This window comes from Pecten maximus, chromosome 12 (assembly GCF_902652985.1).
Source record: "Pecten maximus chromosome 12, xPecMax1.1, whole genome shotgun sequence".
NCBI lineage: Eukaryota > Metazoa > Mollusca > Bivalvia > Pectinida > Pectinidae > Pecten > Pecten maximus.
Genome location: NC_047026.1, coordinates 7,969,133 through 7,993,726, shown reverse-complemented (window position 1 = coordinate 7,993,726; position 24,594 = coordinate 7,969,133). Strand labels below are relative to the sequence as shown.

The 24,594-nt window shown below is 35.6% G+C and overlaps 1 protein-coding gene across 3 annotated transcripts; it reads left to right on the top strand.

Annotated features, from left to right (window-relative positions):
- The first annotated feature begins 356 nt into the window (after positions 1-356).
- Positions 357-22,361, top strand: LOC117339678. 3 transcript variants are annotated; one of them, XR_004535291.1, is made up of 6 exons: positions 357-640; positions 5,877-5,957; positions 7,358-7,532; positions 9,014-9,118; positions 18,346-18,453; positions 19,446-22,361. XR_004535291.1 is itself a non-coding variant. In XM_033901391.1 (6 exons), exons 1-5 carry the CDS (start codon positions 556-558, stop codon positions 18,381-18,383), a joined length of 423 nt encoding a protein of 140 aa, XP_033757282.1. In that variant the 5' UTR covers positions 357-555; the 3' UTR covers positions 18,384-18,453; positions 19,446-22,361. The 3 variants fall into 3 exon arrangements, 2 of the variants coding, with proteins under 2 accessions (XP_033757282.1, XP_033757283.1); XM_033901391.1 differs by having other exon boundaries at positions 357-579; XM_033901392.1 differs by lacking the exon at positions 9,014-9,118 and having other exon boundaries at positions 357-579.
- Positions 22,362-24,594: the final 2,233 nt, after the last annotated feature.

The following is a 24,594-nucleotide window of genomic DNA, read 5'->3' as shown; positions in this document are numbered from 1 at the left end:
ACATCATTTATGCAATTTATTAAAAGCAATAGAATTGCTTCAAGTAGAATACGTCTCTCAGCACATTCTCTAACGTACATGTGTATGATGCACACAATGAAAAGAAAAACGTGATATAATGTCTGAATCGGTCCGTTCTACAATGTAGATCTATATAGATATATTGATACTAGGCCTATACATAATTATTGCAGTGATTGCCTGTATTCGCCTAATCTCTATAATGCGCGGCATTTCAGGGGTTGTCCAATTGCGTACGAAAGGAAGTCTAAACAATATTGCTGCTATCTTTACTTTAAATGATGACGTAAAATTAAATACTTCAATCTTATTGGCTTACGGTGGATTTCCCCTAGTTTGTTCTAATGCCGGCAGAACTACATTTTCGAGGGAGATCATAAACACCTTTTGAGAAGTGGGTGGCCCTGAAAAGGGTTACTTTTGTTGGTGTAGAATGACACTGGAACCCGCCGATGACTGCATTTATTTGTATCAGCATATCTATTGCCAGCGACATCGCTGTAACCCGGCATCCCACCCGTACTGCATGACTCCATGAGACCGACTTCCTCGAAAACCGTACGCATATAAAATCCTTTCTTGTGTCGATGATGTAATTAAAATAGTCAACGGCACGGAGGTAATTTTTGGCATCACAATGGTTTACTCGCAGATATTAGAGATAACGTTATCACAGGTAAGAAATTCTATGTTAGATATAGGCAGAGACCTATATATAGGTCTCTGATATAGGGTATATATATATTCTATATAGCCTCGTATAACTATATAAAATGGAGCTTATATAGTAATACGAGGCTATATAGTATATATTTACAATATATAATTTCTTACCTCAAGTACCTAGCTGTGATAACGTTAACTTACGTAAACATGTAGACTAGAATCTACAGTACAGGATAAATTGCTCTTAGTATAATGAAATATAATTATAACTGTAGTGTTGGAGCTTATAGAACATTTTTTCTGTTGAACAGTATAAGCTTATGCCTAGTTTTGCAGTTGATTTTCTAGTGTAGTTCATCAATAAGTTTGTGACATTGTCATATTTGCTGAAAGTGTAATATATACTTTCATCATATTTTGATTTGCCAATTCAATATGAGGTCTGACCAATGCATATATATGAATAAGTTAAAAATCAAAATATCCATGTAATCATGGGTGTAAAAAAATGTTCACACTCACTAGCCCTAGGCTAGTAGGGTATATTGTTTCACTAGCCCTGACTGGTTTTGTACTAGCCCATGATTTTTTAACATAAACTTTTGAATAATACCGATTACAATTTTACCTAGTATTGCAATAAACTTATTACACCTTTCAGTTGCAGTGCAGCACTATTCAACACAACTTCGGACAATATTAATTCTATCAATGAAACTTATGAATCAGATGTTCTAACTTAAAAATGAAATGCATGGTGGAATTGAGTATAATTTCGGTAGCAAAATAGCACTTTATCGTCTCGTCCCGTGTCATACTAAGAGTCAGACGATCGCGACATAACCGCGTTTCTAATTTAACAGTTATCGCTACATAAAATTGATACAAGTCGTGATTAAAATTATAAATATCGATTAAATGATCATCTTTACTGAACAAACATTCAAAAATAACTTCCATTTTGTTGAAGTCTCTGTATTTTAACGCATTACATAGTATGTTATCCCGCAGTGAAAGTGATACGATTGTAGCCAATCACGTTACAGTACTAGACTATACTGACCAGTGCCCGAACGGGACCAGTGTTTGAACACTTTGTTTCTTTTTGCTTCTCATTTCCTAAATCGTACTTTCCATCCGTTCTTTCCAATTGAGTTTTATGGGGTGAAACAGCACTTTCTTACCTCCGGTAGCGATAGCTATCTATCAAGGACGATAATCCAAATTTGAGCAGACGACAATGGTCATCATATAGTGTACAATCAAATATCATCAAACAAACATTGTTTCCGGAAAGGTTAGCATTCATGGAAAAATCTGTATTTTGAAAGAATTATAGCAAAATACATAATTTAAAAGAAAAGTAATGATTCAAATGTAGATTTGACACAGTTTTGAAAAAAATATCAAAATGACGGACTAAGACAGATTGTGGGCTGGGTGCGACAGGTGCGACAGCAGGTACCATTACGATTGTCTACCATCACTTGTCCCAACAAAGGTTGACCTTAGCTTGATTGTCGACGAGTACCAATGGTTGTGTACCAGATGTAGACCAGAGGAATAAGTTTTGACATTTCTAGCAAAATATAATAGGTATGGGACATCTTTACTCGTCAATGCTACTTAATGATCTGAATCGGAAGATATGCGCACTTGTCCAAAATGTCAGCTTCCGCTGTGTTCCGATCTGTTTTTATCCCACAGGATGTTTGATAATCTGAACAGTATTTTTTTAAGAAAGAATGTATGTACATTACAATATAACCGACTTTACCACAAAAAAAAACTGAAAACAAAAGTTTTATAGGGGTGTTCGAGCACTGGTCTGTACTTAGGTAAATACCCGCCATTGCACAGGTGTCATGTGACCTGCTGCCAAAAATAAACCCAACATGCAAAAGTCACGGTGATAGGCTTGAAATTACTAACAGTAAGTCTGTCCTGTATAATCACAATTAAACTTTAACTTTTCAATAGGTATTGGAAATAAAACAACAAAAATCTATGTTTTGTGTTCGAGCACTGGTCGAGCCCGGGGCTAGTAGGCACAATTTTTCAGCTAGTCCGTCCTGGAAATTCACTAGCAGGGGCGTCGGGCTAGCAGATTTTTACACCCCTGGTAATACTCCCATAATAGAATTTGTTTTATTTGATTTTTTCACATTTTTTTATCAAACACTTACTGATTAATAACTCCAATATCTTTTTCTGAGGTGACAAATTGTAAAGGTGGTGTTCCTTCCTCCATGGTGCAGTTAAAAATGTTTAATTTTTTTACGTTTATCCCGATGGATGATGATATATTTATTTAACAGTGGGAGGCATAGGGGCTTGGTTTTGGGATTTTGAGTAACATATGGCATCAGTTATTAAAAACCGCAAACACTAATAAATTCAGTATTCATATACCGTATTTATTCTAATGAACGCCCCGGGCGTGAAATTTTATCTGAGGGGGGGGGGCTTTTAATGGAAATGTAAATTTCAGAGTCGTTAAGTTGCAAGATCTGTTGTATGTACCCATTTCACACCATGAAACATGAAACATGTGTATATGTATCCAAAACATTGTAAAACTATGTATATAGTTACTGAAACTTTTGTGGTTTGTGTTAGTTTTATGTTGGATATCCTTTAAATGGTTACCTCTGGACATATGTGGATGGATATACAGTAAAACTCAGATAAGTCGAAGTCGACGGGACCAAGCAAAATATTCGACTTATCCGATGGTTCGACTTATCCGTGTTTGTATACGGAGACAAAACCCAACTATCATCGGTTGTATGCAGAACAAGTGCTTGCATGATAACATAGTCGAAAATAAGCAATACATAATAAAGAAATTAATTAATTGTACATGATAACAATTATTCCTTTATCTAATAAACAATATTGTGCACAGTTACAGATAAAAACAAAGTTCATGCGTAAAATAGTCTTTGACATAGACACACGATTTACACACGGGAGTCGCAAATGACAGCATAATATTCTATGAAAACGTTACATATATTATAAGAATATAAATGTATATATTGTACTCATATTATTTATCTTTAAATCCGTTTATATTGTTCTCCAATTTAACAATATTAAACAATAAACAGTCCGGGAAAATTGATCGACCGTACGCGTGCTGATTTTGTATCAAAGGTGAAGGCCGCGGTCAGTGTTTTATCGGCTGCATAATCATGCATTGCCACAATCTTTTGAACAGAGTAAAATCATCCCGCATATCATTGTTACTATTGCATCGTCGTATTCAGAATTTAGGCATATATAGATAAATCAATGACAGACAGGTATTTTTCTTTGCATTTTTCGATGGAAGATATGTAATTTATCGTTTACTTTTTCCTTATTTTTTTCGGCGGCCTTGTGCATCAAAACAGTAAACAGAACACATATTGGTTTGTAGACTAAAACGTGCACATTTTATTCTTAGTTATGTATACCTGAACGTTTTACTTCACCTGAGCACCTGTATAAACAATGGGATGATGCGTAACCGACAGCCGGAAACTAATAATAGGCTCTGTTTACACCGTTACGGGTGATCGGTCACACTCGGTCAATCAGACGAGGCCAGCAAATTTTATCTGAGACTAGCATGACACCTCGATGTTCGACACAAAAATGGAAATTTTGGTATAGTTTAGAAGGGAGGGACCACAAAATATATTCGACACAACCGCAGTATTCGATTCAACAGTGTTCGAGTCATCCGTGCTTAATTTACTAAGATAAAGAAGGGAAAAAATCGGGACCGAACGAAACGTTCGACTCATCCGATGTATTTGATTCAACTGTGTACGACACAAGTGAGTTTTACTGTATAACTGTGCCACAGTAAGTTCTTTTTCTTGAATTGAGGAATTTTTCTTTCCAAAAAAAAGGGGGGGGGGGGCGTTTATTAGGTTGGGGGCGTTTATTATAATAAATACGGTATATTCTGAAAGTTTATAAAAATCAGGATAACCCCACACTCTCTCTCTTGGGTGACATAAGTATGTACACATGGACAGACTATAGCCTGATTTATGTTTTGAGAAATACATAAGGTACAATTATACAAATGTGTTCATGCACTGTCTACATTGTACATGTACATATTGGGTGTGTGGCAGGACAAGAATTAATTTGTAACTGCAACCTAAATTTTAGCACATTTGGAAATCATATTTGATCTTGGTCCAAAAGCTTATGTGATCTGCATGTTGGTTTTCAAGAAATAAGGAAATATGATTACATTATATACACTCATATATACTGAAAAAAATAGTGATATATGTATGCTTCAATGATCTTGCTTTCTTTTATTAAATATTTGTATCAAATATGTTTATTATTTAGATCTAGATCTTACCAGTGCCTCTCAATAGAATTAGCACTCATATATAGTTGTAATGTGTTGTTTGGCTTTGCTTGCTTTTAAAATTATTTATTCAATATCGTTTTCCGGAATTTGACCAAATTTTGTCAGAAGCATCCCTGTGGGGTGGGGACTCAAAATTGTACAAATGGTGGGGCTGACCCCCCAGGGGTCTGAGGGGTGGGCAAAAGGGGTCAATTTGGCTCTATAAATATTAACGACTTCTTCTCTGAAATAAGGGAAATAGAGGTAATTCCTTTAAATCGCTACTAGTCATAAAGTGATGAACGCATGTTCTATAAACAATTCTTGAGGTCTTTCAGATCTTAGAAAGTCTGGACTTCATTAATCTTTAAAGCAGTTCGGATTCCAACACTATAACCATATATAGCATTGTTAGAGTTTTACAAATAAAACAAATTGAATATGAACATTATTTCGACATTTGGTCTAATCCAACCAGGTGAGCGATACAGGCCCCATGGGCCTCTTGTCTTTAAAAAGTCTTCTCTTTAATAATATCTCAGATTAGATCTTAGATTTCATATGCATGTTCTCCTTGTTATCAGATCATGAAATTAGAGAAAAGTTCAATTGTGGGTACCAAGACTTTCTTAGATCTCTGTTCCATGTATTCAATATATTATGAGCAATAGTAATATAAGACATGCAGATCGCAAGATGAGAAGTTCTTTAGAATGTTCTGTTATTGCAGACACTAGGCAAATTATTAAAACAGATTAAAAAAACATTTCATATAATTGAATTGTTGTTTTTCACAGTAACATCATATATATTTGATTTCTTTCAGGACTCCGATACTGCTGAAGAAGATGAGGATAGTGAGAACACTTCATATAGTACTACACAGAAACTTCATCCAGCATCTTCAGTAAGTTTACAAGTGTTATCACTATTTCTTGAGAAGAAAATACATTCCTCAAAATTCACATGTAGGTTTCCATTGGTTCCTGGTTGTGCCATTGAATTAGATTTTGAGTCTGATCCATGAATGCACAATCATGGTTTTCCTGAACAACACATATTTCAAACTTCTTCTCAAGTTCCACTGGTAGGATTGAGCTGAAATTCGCCTGGAATGATCCCGAAATGGTCCTTACCAAGTGTTGGTATTTTTCGGGTCGGTCTGAAATCCAAGATGGCCGCCAACTTCAAAAACACATTTTAAACTTCTCCAGTTCTTCTGGTGCCATTGAGCTGGAATTTGGTGAGGATGTTAAGGAAGTGAAGCCAACAAAGTGTTGTTTTTTTTTCAGACTGGTAGCCACGACATCCATTTTGTAACATGAATGCACAATCATGGTTTTTCTGAACAACACCTATTTCAAACTTCTTCTGAAGTTTCACCAGTGGCATTCAGCAGAATCTTGGCTACAATGATTCTAAGATGGTCAGGGGTTGACACTAACCAAATTGCCTTGCAGACCGCAGGGCTGCCAGGTTTTGAAATGAGGCTGCCCGGCTGCCAATTGTAAAACCTAACTCTGAAGAAAAATTGTATTTTAGATGCAGTTTCCTGCTGTATGGTTCATTCTGAGCATAAAAGTTATTAGATATTACACCAACAGGTTTTATACAAAAAAAATAGAAAATAAAATTATTTAAGTAGATAAAGAAAACTTTAGCTGGTCATTACACATTTGGCTGAAAATGTTGGCAGCCCACAGATTTCAGGCAGCCCAGGGCTGCCGGGCTACTGTTAGTGTCGATCCCTGATGGTCCTGACCAAGTGTTTTTATTTTTCTGGTTGGTTCAAAGTCCAAGATGGACGCTATGGCCAACAGCGCCACTGTACTAGTACAATGGTCTTTAGATTCAGATGACTTCAGGTCCATGGGCCTCTTGTTTTAAGTATTTAATGAGTTGGATACTTTTGTTTTCCTCAAACTGTAAGAAAATCAGATATTGTTTTTGTAGATAATGATGATATTTATAGCATGTCATCTAGCCACTCTTAAAGTGATGCGAATATTTCCATTGAAGATAGTTCATAACACTGTATGGCATTCAATGGCTGTATTAATTTGTTCACGGTACAGTCATGATTTCCGGAGCATATGTCAAAAACCGTTTAAAGTTGAGTGGATCTGTGCACTCAATGCTCCAATATGTCGATTAAACTTTAATTTATCACCTCTTCCGTTTCATCCTTCGTATTGAAATTTACCTAATAATAAAGATCATATTAAATAATCTCAGTGATATATCATGCCCAGGACAAGAGTTTGAACCCTTGGCAAGAGATGTAAATGACTATGTCCATGTTTTCAGGTCAGATGTGAAGAGACTAGCAGTAACAGTGAGATTGATTACAGCGATAAGGATGTGGACTATATATATGATAACGATTCTGGGAAAGATGACAACACCAGTAAAGAGGGCAGCATTGATGATGAAATAACCTTTAAAATTAATGATGAAAGGAAAGCAGCCAATCTAAATAAAGGTAAAGTCTGCAAGTATAGTATATATCTTCTTCTTCTGCCATCTGTTGTCAACTTTTTCTTTAAAACAAGTTCTTCCTTTAATAAGTTCTTCAATAACCTTGAGGCACAGAGACCTGATTTTGGTTCTGTGGCATGCTAGGGTGAAGGGCTTCCAAGTCTGTTTAAGTTATAGTCAAGGTCACAGTCCAAATAGGCTAAAATATTTAAACACAATTCTTTTCAATAACCATGAGGCCAAGGGACTTGATATTTAAGGCCTGTATCATGCTTGGATGAAGGGCAAATTTACTAAACTCATTAAATGACTTATTTGCAGCAATGACCAAGAGGCTCAGGTACTTGATATTGTGTCTGTAGCATGCTAGGGTAAAGCACTTAGCTACATTCAAGGTCACAGGTCAAACAGGCTTAACTCTTTAAACAAAGAATTATCAAAAGTGTTTAAAAGACGTGTCTATAGAGTCCTTGTATTAGGCTAATAGAATGCTGGAATGAAGGACTAGAAAATTCACATGAATACCTTTATTAGTATTATATAGCTTTCATTAGTATCTTCATACATGACCTACTGATCACCTTCAAAGTTGCTGTAGATTCATTTGAGCATTACAGGCCTATTAGTTTTTGGATTTTGCATAAGTGGTTGCTGTTCATCTCATAACCCGCACAAAAAATAAACGTAAATTTGAAGCCGCAAATTTGTTACCTATGTAAACAACCCAGCATTAACCACTGATTCTTTGAATTAGACAATCTTTCCAAATGAAAATGCTTCTGGTATACGTTAAAAAAAATAATCAAAACAATATTTACAATGCTTATTATTTGTTAAAAACATATCTTCTATGTCAGTTCCTACGTATGACTATGCTGAACCAGCGAGTAGTATCAACGTCTTTCAAAATGTTTTCTGACAATTTGAGTCGTCATAAAGGAACAAAAGCATGTTTACTGCGACAAGTGTAATCGTCATAAAGGAAACAGGAGCACTTTTTTGTGACATGTGTAGTTGTCATAGGTATGGAAAGAGTAAATTAAGGGATAAACACAATTCTAACGTAGGCCAATCATGTTGTAAACAATCCCCGAGGTCTTATACACCCCTAGAGAGCCTGGACTATGTTATTTCTTTAAAGCAGTTCAGATCTCCACACTATAGCCATAGCATTGTTCAAGATTGACAAATAAAGCTACGTATTAACAAACTGAACATGAACATTATTTTGACTTTTGGTCAAATCCAACCAGGTGATCAGTGAAACAGGCCCCATGGACATCTTGTTATTGAGAGGAGGATCGAGGGGGAGAGGATATGAATTGCTTTAGCAATACCCCTAAATGTGCTTGTTAACAGTGAAATTTGTTGCTTTATGTTGCTTAGCATTAATTTTCCTAAACATCTTCTAAACAGAAGGTGCAAGTGAATCTTATATAATGCCAAAATTTTGAAAAAAAAATTGAGTACGTGCATTTATTACAGGCAATCGAGTTAGATGGGTTGAAAGAGACACAAATGCAGTGAAGGATTATTTTAGATCATTCATAGAATATACTTCAAAATCACATAGAACAGGACCCCTGCCTGGTAAGTCTATAAGATATACAGTACGAGGAGGGTGATTTGGTACTCAAACGCTCACAGCGCGTTTGCGCCCGTCGAGCGATGGGGATTAAAACCCTGCTGCAATCCCGCTGTAATCCCGCGCAAGCGATGTCGCTGCGATCCCGCTCATGCAGCGATTCCGCTCTGACAAGGCAGCAACCCCGCTCAGCCAGCGATTTAGCTCTGGAAGGCCTGCAACCCCGCTCAGCCAGCAATCCCGCTCCAGTAACATGGATGAAAGAAATCCTGCAATCTTTTTTTAAATATAACGATGAATATGAAGGAACTCATATTTATTTCATCAGAAATGTTCGCAGAATGTAATGTTAAGTTTACAAAATGTGTTTTGTATCCACTTGCTTGCGTTGTTTTCTGCTTGTGTAAGTATCAAATCAAGAAAAATTTGGTAGCGCGAGTAATGAAGTTTAGTTTAACAAATAATACATTTTGTTAATCAGAGAAAAAGGTTAAACACAAAGTTGTTTTTTTAAACAACATCTTGTATCTAAAAATGTTCATACGGAGAGTAGTGTAGTGCAAAATGCAAATGTACATCTGATTTTAATTAGATTGAGTATTCTGATATAAATTTCTAAGTTGTTTTGTCTTTTTGGTGTACATACAGTACATTTTCATGTACATGTACATGTTAGCTTGATCGTATGATAGAGGAACATGACGCAATTTGGCCTGTTTCGACCTAAAGGTTACCATTTTCAAATAAAAGTTAGTTCTCAGATTTGATATTCGCTGGTGTCAATAACATGGGGGAAAACAAAGTTGATGAAATATTTAAGTTTGGTTGTCAATTAGACTAACTACATGAATAATAGAAAACAAAACCATCAGTTTATGCAGCATACGGAAGATTAAGAGATCAAACCACCAACATTTATCTATTTTGCATACATGTGTACATATCTACAGGTTGCGAAGCTTACAACGATGACAACTGAGCAAAATATGAGTGCAATATATATGTTTATATCTATTTTGGTATAAGGTGATGTAGATTCGCAATAAGTCACGTGATATTTCACATGTACCCTAGTTAAGCTCTCGCTAGGCGCTGTGCGCGAACAATTATTTATCTTATACTGATACATTTGTGCGTGGTATATCCACTTAAAGTATCGTAGTTATGTATGACGTATTAGAAAAAAGAAGACAATTAGTTTTGTCAGTGAAACCTTTTCTTTGATATAGGCAGGATTTGAAATATGGTCGAATTGTATGATCGCCAGCCGTTATGTAGCCATGCCCGTCTGAATTACCTACAAATGTATTCAATGCTCGGTAAACGTCGTATAGTATGCACAATGCACGCGCAATGTACAGGGTACCGATAGTTTTTCGACGGCTGGCGATGGACAGTATACACTGATACATATAGGCTTAGTTTGTTGTCCAATCCATTCATATACCGTGGTATATATATATATAATATTTATGTAGTTCTCTAAATGAAATATTTGAAATGAACTGTGGTCATCCTTATCATTTACGTAAGCTGAGACGGTAAAATGTACAGTATTTGGTCGTAAACTTAATAATCTGTATATCACCCGTTTAATAGGTAACCAGTCTTGACATTTTTCATAAAATAAAAACACATTCGTTTTGAACAACCGGACCCATAACGTATGTCTAATATATACATTTTCGATTCAAACATATTTTATTGTCAAAAAGTACAAAGGGATTGGGCACAAGTTTTTGCAACTTATCAACGCCCTTTCTCAAAACAAATACAAAATTACAATATTTGACAAAATAAATATTAAAGGTCACCAATTCAATATTTTTGTAATATCTTTATATATACATTATACATGTACATGTACATTTGTATGTGCTTGTTGAAACAAATACATGTACATGATTTATTACGGATAATGTTGTTATTATGATTAGTATTGTGTGTATATATATGTAAATTGTATATGCACGTTTGGGTAAAATATCCAAGTTCGTCCTTATTAAAGTAATATGAAGATCAATAAATAAGTGTATCATGATATCGATCTATATAGGCTATGCCTGATGTCCAATCCTATTGACTTAACATCTCGTCAATAAGATGTGTTGAAATTAAAAATATGGATACTGAGTGTTTTATTTTGTTACGAAATCTGACATAAATAGTTACCCTGATTTTTTATTTAAACATATTTTTATTGTAATTTATATGTATATAAGAGATTGGGTAAAACCACCTTTCCCAACACAAGTATACATGATTTACCTAATTTAAATCAGAAATATATATATGATTTAAGAATGATTAATACAACTATCATCGCATATGGATTTAACGGGTTTTACTTCCGATATTACGGCCTCAAAAGGAAAACGGCAAGTGCCTTATTCTAAAAGACCTAAATGTAAGAGGCGAGATACAGGTAAACAAGAAAACATGGAGCATAGGCTAAATCCTTATGTAACAACATTCTGTCCGCAGGTAAAAAAAAAGCCGTAGGGGTCCGATGGGGTCACTGAGATACAGGTATACTCGCTATTGTAATCAAAATCTGTGATTGGCAGATGTTAACAGCAGGTGAAAACATTTCTATAACGGTAACTACACTGTACACGACTGGTGTCATGTGGGATTTGTATCCCCCATAGGATAAGTACCCGGATACTAAAACAGGCCATAGGATTAGTATCCGGGTACAATATTTGGCCATAGGATAAGTATCCGGATACAATAAATGGCCATAGGATAAGTATCCCCCCCATAGGAATTGTATCCCCCCCCCTAAAATTTATCATAAGGTAACAATGTAAGAATTTTGGAAATGTTTTTTTTACCGTTTAACTGCTTTAAAAGGTTGGACAATAAAGTATTATCAGATAATTTCATTTTTTTTTCTCTTTCACTATTCAATAAAATTGATGAATTATTTCAAAACTGTTAAAAATCATTTGAATTGTTGATCAACCCTGATATAGTCACTGAAGCAGTAATAATTGAAACTTATACTGAATATAAAGTCTGCCCTGTACGTGTCACCTGGGGAAAGGTAAACCTGTTAGATGGCCCCAGGGAATATCTGTCATAGTTGACAGAGTGTTGTTTTAATCATTATTACCTATCACCTGTTCACCCATGTAGATGTTGGATTGGGGTAAAAGAATATATCATTAAGTCATTCTTAAAAAGAACCTAAAACAACCAACATGAACTTTGAATTCATCAACCAAATCACAGATTTTCTTCAGAGTCCCACTGAAAAGAGGAAATTAATCATGATCTATGTGCTGTATAAAGATGTGAGATTTTAAATCACTCAAGTGATCATTACTTTAAATTTTGAGTTTCATTTCTATTGAATTAAAGAATTGACTTGTTATTATGTATTTAGGACATTTTCAAATGACACAAATATATGTTCTATCCAAAATTGTTAAAAATGTTCATAGTCTGAAGAATTGCATATAGATGCAATATGAAATAGTGATAAAGATAAAGTTAAACATACATTGCATACTTTATTTGTTACATTGTGCTGACTGTTGAATTTATCTAGAAAAAATACTTGAAAAGTCGGTGATAGGAACAGAAATCATCAAAAACTGCATCAACAGCTGATTTCTGTCTTCTTCAACTGGAATAGTTTATTGTTTTCAATCAGACAATCATCTGTTAGAACAAAGATTTTATAAACATATATGTGAATGAATAAGTGTGTCTGAATACATACAGTTAATATTCAACCTAATCAATATTTTATTAGAATTTGTATCACCCCAACTTTATGTCATTTTAATATTAGGCTGATTTCTATAGCCACAGGATTTGTATCCCCCCTATTTGTATCCCCCCTACTTTATGTCATTGAAACTGACTTTTATAGCCATAGGATTGGTATCCCCCCTACGTTATGTTATTTCGGCTGATTTTTATAGCCATAGGATTTGTATCCCCCCTACTTTATGTCATTTAAGTTGATTTCTATAGCCATAGGATTTGTATCACCCCTACTTTATGTCATTTAAGTTGATTTCTATAGCCATAGGAATTGTATCCCCCCTACTTTATGTCATTTAGGCTGATTTCTATACCATAGGAATTGTATCCCCCCTACTTTATGTCATTTAAGTTGATTTCTATAGCCATAGGAATTGTATCCCCCCTACTTTATGTCATTTAAGTTGATTTCTATAGCCATAGGAATTGTATCCCACCAAACTTTATGTCATTTAACTTGATTTCTATAATAGCCATAGGAATTGTATCCCCCCTACTTTATGTCATATAAGTTGATTTCTATAGCCATAGGATTTGTATCCCCCCTACTTGATGTTAGTTAAGCTGATTTCTATAGCCATAGGAATTGTATCCCCCCTACTTTGTCATTTAATCTGATTTCTATAGCCGTAGGAATTGTATCCCCCCCATACTTTATGTCATATTAGTTGATTTCTATACCATAGGATTTGTATCCCCCCTACTTTATGTCATTTAATCTGATTTCTATAGCCGTAGGAATTGTATCCCCCCAACTTTATGTCAGTTAAGCTGATTTCTATAGCCATAGGAATTGTATCCCTCCTACTTTATGTCATATAAGTTGATTTCTATAGCCGTAGGATTTGTATACCCCTACTTTATGTCAGTTAAACTGATTTCTATAGCCGTAGGATTTGTATCCCCCCTACTTTATGTCAGTTAAACTGATATCTATAGCCATAGGAATTGTATCCCCCCTACTTTATGTCAGTTAAACTGATATCTATAGCCATAGGAATTGTATCCCCCCTACTTTATGTCATATAAGTTGATTTCTGTAGCCATAGGATTTGTATCCCCAAAGTTTATGTCAGTTAATCTGATTTCTATAGCCGTAGAATTCGTATCCCCTCCGCACTTTATGTCATTTAGGCCGATTTCTATAGCCCCTACGGATTATTTTTACAACATAAGTTTAAAGAAACTAATTCCCTTAGGGTGGGGAAAGACCCTTCGGCCTATTTTTACATAAGAATTTTGTTTATCCCTTAATGTCCAGCAATGCCATACATATAGTTATGGGATGGAGGGTTACAGTAACCATTTATGCAAAATCTGTTCCCCTTTCACCAAGGATGTTTCTGACCAAATTGGGTTAAAATCCATTTGAAACTGACTAGTAACGATATAAAGGACTAATCTCTATTTCCCCTATTTGGCCCCACCCTTCAAGCCCCTTGGGGGTCAGAGTCAATATTTATATAAACTCTCTTTCCCCCTTCCCACAAGGATGTTCCTGACCAAATTTAGTTAAAATCAATTTGTAACTTAATGATTAATAGCGATTTAAAGGATTAACCCCTATTTTCCCTATCGGTTATGGTTGCTATGGCAACTGGTCACTATAAACAGGTTTTCTGATAAGAACCATAACTTTAAGTTTGTCCGGACAACTCCTCCTAAACTGATCGCCGATTTCAATGAAACTTCACACAAATATAGAGGACCATATGTGAATGTGCATGCCACTTTCTTTTCTTTCAAAATTATGGTTGTTACAGCAATTGGTCACTATAAACAGGTTTTCCGATAAGAACCATAACTTTAAGTTTGTCCGGACAACTCCTCCGAAAACCGATAGGGCAATTTCAATGAAACTTCACACAAATATAGAGGACCATGTATAGATGTGCATGCCACTTTATTTTTCTCAAAATTACGGTTGCTATGGCAACTGGTCACTATAAACAGGTTTTCTGATAAGAACCATAACTTTAAGTTTGTCCGGACAACTCCTCCTAAAACCGATAGGGCAATTTCAATGAAACTTCACACTAATATAGAGGACCATGTGTAGATGTGCATGCCAATTTATTTTTCTCAAAATTATGGTTGCTATGGCAACTGGTCACTATAAACAGGTTTTCCGATATAAGAACCATAACTTTAAGTTTGTCCAGACAACTCCTCCTAAACCGATAAGCCAATTTCAATGAAACTTCACACAAATATAGAAGAGCATGTTGATATGTGCATGCCACTTTTTTTTTTTTTTAATTATGGTTGCTATGGCAACTGGTCACTATATTACTGGGTTATCTTAATAAGCCTCTAATTAACAGTTCCAATTCACCATTGACTTTTGCAGATTGCGGGGGTATTAGTCAGCCATCCTGGCGACAGTTCTAGTTCAAATTCTGTTTCCCTTCTTCCAAGGATGTTCCTGACCAAATTTGGTTCAAATTCATTGATAACTTTATGACTAGTAGCAATTTCAAGACTAATCTCTATTTCCCCTATTGGGCCCCTGGGGGGGGGGGGGGGGGGGGGGGGGGGGCAGACCAACCGTTTATACAAAATTGGTTCCCCTTCACCCAAGGATGTTTCAGACCAAATATGGATCAAATCCCTTTATTCCTACAGAAGAAGAAGGATTTTAAAGAATATGCTATAGTCCCATATTGATTTACAGTACTCATATTGCCAATATTCTATGTATAATTCTATACTGAAACCACGTAAGGGTCACATCTTTTGTTGTGCAAAAAATAACATTTTGTTATCTTTATCTATAATATTATCTATATTGCCTTTTGTTATACTAATACTATCAAAACATGTAAACTAGCTATCTTGTTACTTTGATAGAATATGAGTATGCCCATCCGTTACTGTTAGACGATGTTTGTACCGATCTTGTTACTTCGATAGAACATGAGTATGCCCACCCGTTACTGTTAGACCATGTTTGTACCGATCTTGTTACTTCGATAGAACATGAGTATGCCCACCCGTTACTGTTAGACCATGTTTGTACCGATCTTGTTACTTCGATAGAACATGAGTATGCCCACCCGTTACTGTTAGACCATGTTTCATTACACCCCCGCAACGAAGTTAGTGGGGTATACTGGAATCAGGTTGTCCGTCCGACCGTCTGTCTGTCGACACATGTTGTCCAGACAGCTCCTCCTAAACCGATGGGCCGATTCCAATGAAACTTCACACAAATATAAAAGACCATGTGTAGATGTGCATGCCTCTTTCTTTTTCTCAAAATTATGGTTGCTATGGCAACCGGTCACTATAAACAGGTTTTCCAATAAGAACCGTAATTTTAATGACATAAAGTTGGGGGGATACAATTCCTACGACTTTAGAAATCAGCTTAAATGCCATAAAGTAGGGGGGATACAAATCCTATGGCTATAGAAATCAGCCTAAATGACATAAAGTTGGGGGGATACAATTCCTACGGCTAGAGAAATCAACTAATATGACATAAAGTAGGGGGGGATACAAATCCTACGGTTATAGAAATCAGATTAAATGACATAAAGTAGGGGGGATACAATTCCTATGGTATAGAAATCAACTAATATGACATAAATTAGGGGGGATACAATTCCTACGGCTATAGAAAACAGATTAAATGACATAAAGTAGGGGGGATACAATTCCTATGACTATAGAAATCAGCTTATATGACATAAAGTAGGGAGGTTACAATTCCTACGGCTAGAGAAATCAACTAATATGACATAAAGTAGGGGGGATACAAATCCTATGGTATAGAAATCAACTAATATGACATAAATTAGGGGGGATACAATTCCTATGGTATAGAAATCAGCTTATATGACATAAGGTAGGGGGGATACAAATCCTATGGTATAGAAATCAACTAATATGACATAAATTAGGGGGGATACAATTCCTACGGCTATAGAAAACAGATTAAATGACATAAAGTAGGGGGGATACAAATCCTATGGCTATAGAAATCAACTTAAATAACATAAAGTAGGGGTATACAAATCCTACTGTTATAGAAATTAACTTAATTAATTAACAAAGTAGGGGGGATACAAATCCTATGGCTATAGAAATCAGCATATTTATGTTAAAGAAAGGATGTTAAAAGATAGATTATTTTTGTTTTGTTAATATTGTATGCATCCAATTTATCTTGTCAAGTTGTGAATGGAGAAAACCATATTGAAATGAACCAGCAAAAACTTTTTTTTTAATTGTTGATGTAAAAATCCATGTCTTTCTGGAAATTGGAAAAAATGGTATGTATATATATATATACCTTTAATAAATCAAAGCCATTATTAAATATTCATTTATATCACACAGTACTAGGTAATAACTTATATTTATAGATTATATATAATAATAATTAATACTAAAGAAATATGGACAATATAATAATGGTAATAAATGTTTAAATAAAAAAAAAAACCTAAATCTCTATGAGCTATTTTCTTTAAACCAAACCAAATCCTAATATTTATAAGTTTAAGACTTTAAAAAAAAAGAAAATGCTTGTCATAACACACATCATCCACAATAAATTCACACCTGTCAAGTCCATGGCTATCCTGCTGATTGTGTGTACATCACACCCTGACCCCATGCATGACTGCTCACCACCCCCTCCCTAATTGTCTTTGATGACAATCATTATATACACCTAGGTGTAAGAGTCACCAGGTATGCAGAGAGGAACACGTATATAAAAGTGAACAGGGAACCACTGCAAAATGTATATATCATATTTGCTGTCACTTGAATTGACATGTCATGATTAAATAGATAAGTCTGTATATAAAACATCCACCCCTGCAGTCCATTCTCCCAATATCTTAAAAACTCCTTTAATCCACCAATTATCAAAAAAGAGTTCATTAATACTTTCTAGTATATAAATTCATTGTATTGAACACCCGTATACAGATAAGGTTTCGTATGAATAGGGGGGATACTTTTCCTATGGGGGGATACAAATCCTATGGCCAGTTTTAGTATCCGGATACAAATCCTATGGGGGATACTTATCTTATATGACACCGGTATTTGTCCTGTGTATAGAGGATTTATCTATATCACATTGATTAACTCCAATCATGATTTGTAAATGACGCGATTTAACCACGTGGTCTCCATACACAGTTTTATTTGGATACTATAACACATGGAAAGTGAGGAACATTAACATTGTATCATACGTACATGTATATGAACATTGTATCATACGTACATGTATATGAATATTCATAGGATAATATGTACATACACGTAATTAAAGAAGAGATCTTTTTAGAAAAAAAAGACAAACCATTTAGAACTTCGTTTATAATTATAACCTTTTAACAGACCTTTTAGTTTAGTTTTTTTTTTTTTGATTTGAGCGGTAATAATTTAGAATATGTAATTTCTTTGCTTTTCAATGATTGCGTTTTTACAGGAAAACAGATAATGATACTCATCTCCTACATTCTCTGAAGACAAGGTTCATATCTTCTCCTGAAAATCTTTGTTACCTACCAGTTTCAATGGAAAATTTCAATTACATGTAAGTACACTGTGTATCTAATACAATTACAGTTAATCTAATCTCAGGCTTCATCGGACATAAAATAGACTGGTCAATAGCGCGGTGAAGGAGGAAATACTTCACATTGTCTGGGTGTTAGGTCTTGACAATAATGGTGACTTTCGCATAGTCAGTACGTATTTTTTTCTTCCGAAATAAAAAGGACAGGAAATATTCCGACGTTATATTTGATTAAAATATGTTTAAAATGTGCTTTTGTTGACGTTTTCATCACATGCACATGACAGATGACACCGATGTATTGTTTTTCTCACAATAAAGAAAGAATATTGGACTACACACACAATCATTCTGTGGTCTATATAGTTTAAACTGTATTTTATTTGACAATTTACATTTGATAGTATATACAACATAAGAAATACATACGTAGATACTATAATCCTCAGTCTTATAATCCAAATCCGTACTACTGCCATCTTTGAATTGTCCCAACTTTTTTTGCCACACAAGTAACTGTACGGTGATGTACATGTATATTGATCTCCTTGTTGGACCAACAATAATATAACGTCCAGTTCAAGTTGGACAAAAAGCATTGTTCTCTGTATCAGCTACTTTAGAAACCCATAGATCATGTTTTCAAGGCTTTAATGTTCAAGGTTTGTCAATCAATATATCCTCAAGATTAACACTAATTTGATACATATAGTACCAAAAATGTTTAGCTGAAATTGACAAGCCAGTTATAAAATACTATTAATATGGATTAAATTCTTGTGAATTTTTGGAGTATAAATTAGGAATGTAGGGGTGATTGAATTGTTTCCTGTCTGTTACAAGTATCAGACCAGCTAAAGCTTGAATAACTGATTTGAAAATAATATATCCTGGAGTGTTAAAAAAAGGAATTTCTTACTAGAATAGCCTTCATGCTGTTCTTACATTTTTACAATGACAGTCAATTAAGTTTTGATGTAAACTGCTATTTCTTCTCTTTTGCATTTCAGGAAAACTGAAAGTTTATGAGTTCATCAGAAAACATCCCAGTGTACTGGTGGGAATAAATGACACTGAGAAAAAACTTCATTTAATCAGAACGAAGATCTACAATGAACAAAACAGAACCAGGAAAATTGTGTTCAAACAACTTAATCCTATGAGAAAGTAAATTCATTTTCAAGAGTCACCAAGGGATAGTGTGTAAGACAATAATATATAGCTAACCCTAGCATTAAATAAGAAAATTGTATTCTCAACATATTCCAGAGTTTGGTTACCTTGGTACAGAATCAGACCCAACATATTTTGTAGGCAATTAAGAATGATTTTACTTTATATTCTTTGGCAAATGATCTCATTATGGAAAGATATTACATAAGATGTAGTACTATTATGATCCTTTCTTAGCTCACCATCATCAGTACGTCATACGTCCATCCTTCCATCTGTAATCAGTCTTTATTAATCGCTATTTCTTTGGAAGAATAGGGAGCATTGTTTGCAAACTTCATATATGGGTTCCACTTAGTCCCAGCTAGTTGTGTCAATTTGATTTTGTGTCTCATCCAGAAAACAAAATGGCTACCAGGTAGCCATCTTGGATTTTGACAGTTGAAGATAATAATCGCTATTCCTCTAGAAGTAGTATTTGGGGGATTTTTCTCAAACCTCAAATGTAGGCATCCCTTGGTCCCTTGTTGTATCCATTTGATTTCGAGTGTGATCGGGAAACAAAGTGGCTGACAGTTGACCATCTTGAATTTTGACAATTGAAGTTTGTTATTGCTGTTTTCTGTTTTCATGATTAAGGGGATAAATTGCTACACATGATCCTAGCTGGCTTGTCAGTGTTCTAGTTATGCTCAGGATTTTTAGCATGTTGCAGTAGTCATATATGACATTGAGGTATTTTTATTTAAAGTATCACAATTTGCTTCAGACAATGTGATGGTGTTATATGACTGGTCAGGAGTACTATTCAGTTTACCCATAACAGGATTTCCGATGATGCAAAATGTTTGATGAACTGGACATGATAAACCAGTCTAAAAATAAAACTTTTTTACCATAGTTCATGGAATATTATATTTAGTATCATAATATTGTATGAATTAATTCACATTGAATAATAGAGTATAACTTGTCAAAACCGACCTGCTTAAACTGACCATCATCTTTTTTCAACTAGCAACAATATAAACTTCGAAAACTTTCACAATTACCTGATTAAGGACCATGTTGCTGATTGAAGTGCCCATGGGTTTGATTTACTGGTAATTTTAATTGACATCTCAATGGTTGATGACTATTCAATACTCCAAAAGGATTACCGGCGAAAGCACACATGTGCCTTTCGAGTGTGCAGTTGATACAGATCTAAAAATGCCTGGTTGTTGATACTGAAGATGACTCAGAATATGTAAACAGTTTATACATATTACGTATGCCTAGCGAGGCAGTGATAGAAACTGACTTACTTAGGGGACTGGGAAAATGATTTGTAATTCAATGGTAAACCTTGTGGGGAAAAAAACTTCATTGTCATTTCATACACTACCGGTTGGGGCATGGATGTAGCTAGTTAGTTTTCACAGCTTCATTTAAAGGCTTTTATTCTTATTTCGATCTGTATTGGACTTTGAATAAAGATTAAAAATTTTATTATGCACTTACATCCCATTTTTCAAGTCAAACCTCATTTCTCAGATGTTGATTATACCTAACTGATCTCTATCAACCGGTGTAGTATGGTAAAATGTAGCCCATGGTAAAGTAAAGCATTTCACTATTTTCTTAACGATTCACTTTTTTTCACCAAATCTTTTTTAGAGTACCTCGTTTTATTCCTCTGAACACATAAACACACAAAAAATGTTTGGGGGTCAGGAAATTTAGGGTGGGGTGAAGCACTTTACTTTAAAGTCAGCATGGCACCAAACCCTAAATTTTCTGACTCCTAAACATTTTTAGCCAACCATCATCAGAAGGTACTGAAGGGACCTAAAATTTCATATGTAAGTTCCTTTTGTTCTCTCCTATTGCATTTTTGGACCAATCTGAAAACAACATGGCCGACAGACAGCCATAATATCGCTAGATCTCAGATTTTTTTGTGTTAAATTATCATGATATGTAGAGAAATAACTAGGCTAATTGATAAAAAGATTTTATAAAGAAAAGTCAATTAGAAACAAATGATAAGGTGGCTTCACTTTATCATAATGGTATTTTGACCCTGGTTCATTTTCACCATGCTTCAAAATACCATGCAGCACCATGGAGGTATCTATACAGTCGAACCTGTGTATAAAGGACACATAAGGGACAAGACAAAGATGGCCTTCATAGAGAGGTGTCCTTCATATAGAGGTTCAACGAGTTATGTCCCTTATAAACGAAGAAACAAACCAAAGTCTGATTGATAGTACACTATATATCTACTGATTATTAGATTTATTTTGTATATGCAAATTGGCCAAATAGTCCCAGTGACATCCGGTTTAGACAGGCTATACTATACGATATCTGCAATTGTTTTTTTCATACAAAAGATAATTTCATTTTTTGTTTGTTTCTCCTTTTTTTTTTATTTAGTTCTTATTTTTAAGCTGAACCTTGCTGTGTTTTTAATGATGTGCTTACAGTGATTAATCATGTCTGGATGCCTGTAGAAATGTTTTATATTCCTTTTCTATATTGTATAGAATTTTCATAGTTTTTTAATCATTTTTAGCTCGTCTCTTCAAAGAGGGACAGCTAATGTTGTCACCCCGCCTCGGCATTGGTTTTCCAACTTTATGTTTTGATGCAAGTGTTGAAACGCATTAACACATCACTTTATGATTGTACATTGTACTAGGGTACTGATATTTGACATTAAGGTCCCTGTTGACTTAGACTATTCATTTGCAAAGTCAAACTAAGGGATTTAAAAAAAAATCTACTTGAGGACATGTTTTGAACTTTGACATATCTTGAATTTTTGAAGATATTATATTCTTTTTTATGTACTTATGAATTATGTCAATTAGGTTGAATATCACAGATTAATTCTGTCATGTACATGTGTACACACTATAACTTATTTATCCTATACATGTATATACAAAACAATACAAATATTTTGATTAATTATTGACAAACAGTTGCGAGACAAGCCATGCTGTTCTACAACATCTCTGTTTTTAGCTCACCTGCCCAAAGGGCAAGTGAGCTTATGCCGTGGTGCGGCGTCTGTCGTCCGTCCGTCCGGCGTCAACTTTTTCATTCAAACAACTTCTTCTCAATAACCAAAAGGCACAGGGACTTGATATTGGGCATGTAGCATGCTGGGGTGAAGGGCTACAAAGTTTGTTCAAATAAATGACCTTGACCTTCATTCAAGGTCACATGGGTCAAATAGGCTATAATCTTCAAACGACTTCTTCTCAATAACCAAGAGGCCCAGAGACTTGATATTGGGCATGTAGCATGCTGGGATGAAGGGCTACAAAGTTTGTTCAAATAAATGACCTTGACCTTCATTCAAGGTCACATGGATCAAATAGGCTATAATCTTCAAACGGCTTCTTCTCAATAACCAAGAGGCCCAGGGACTTGATATTGGGCCTGTAGCATGCTGGGGTGAAGGGCTACAAAGTTTGTTCAAATAAATGACCTTGACCTTAATTCAAGGTCACATGGGTCAAATTGGCTATAATCTTCAAATGACATCTTCTCAAAAACCAAGAGGCCCAGGGACTTGATATTGGGCCTGTAGCATGCTGGGGTGAAGGGCTACCAATTTTGTTCAAATAAATTCCCTTGACCTACATTCAAGGTCACATGGGTGAAATCGGCTTATATCTGTAAACAATAATTTTGCGATAGCCAAGAGCCTCCAAGACCTGATATTAAGGCCAATAGCATGCTGGAATGAAGGACTAGAAAATTTTCAATATGAATAAAACTAGCTTACAATGATATTTGAATAAAGAGGTAATCAACATAGAGTCTTTAGAAATGACCTCAATCAACTTCAAAGTTGCTGTAGAGCCAGGTGAGCGATACAGGCCCATTGGGCCTCTTGTTTAGCTCACCTGGTCCAAAGGACCAAGGTGAGCTTATGCCATACTGTGGCGTCCGTCGACCGTCTGTCGTCCGTCCGTCCGTCAACAATTGACTTATTTGACTTCTTCTTCATAACCGCTGATCAGAATTTGAACAAATTTGGTCAGAAGCATCCCTATGGGTAGGGGACTCAAAATTGTACAAATGATGGAGCTGACCCCCTGGGGGCCTCTGGGGTTGGGCCAAAAGGGGTCAATTTGGAGCTATTGATATAAACAACTTCTTCTCTGAAGCCAAGCAATGGCTATCGCTCATATTTGCCAGGTAGCATCACTATGGGGTGAGGATTCAAAATTGTACAAATGAAGGGTCTGACCCCCCAGGGGCCTGAGGGGCGGGGCCAAATGTGATAAATCCGGCTATATTGATATAAACGACTTCTTCTCTGAAATCAAGCAATGGCTATCGCTCAAATTTGCCTGGTAGCATCATTATAGGGTGGGGATTCAAAATTGTACAAATGATGGGGCTGACCCCCCAGGGGCCTGAGGAGCGGGGCCAAATGTGGTAAATCCGGCTATATTGATATAAACGACTTCTTCTCTGAAACCAAGCAGTGGCTATTGCTCATATTTGCCTGGTAGCATCATTATGGGGTGGGGATTCAAAATTGTACAAATGATGAGGCTTACCTCCCAGGGGCCTTAAGGGCCGGTGCCAAATGTAGTCAATTTGACTATATTGATATAAATGACTTCCCTGAAACCAAGCAATGGCTATTGCTCATATTTGCCTGGTAGCATCACTATTGGGTGGGGATTCAAAATTGTACAAATGATGGGGCTGACCCCCCCAGGGGCCTGAGGGGCGGGGCCGAATGTGGTCAATTTGGCTATATTGATAAAAACGACTTCTTCTCTGAAACCAAGCAATGGCTATCGCTCATATTTGCCTGGTAGCATCATTATGGGGTGGGGATTCAAAATTGTACAAATGGTGGGGCTGACCCCCGGATGGCTGAGGGGCTGGGCCGAGAGGGGTAAATTTGGCTAAATTGATATAAAGGACTTCTCTGAAATTTGACTGGTAGCATCCTTCTTGGGGGGC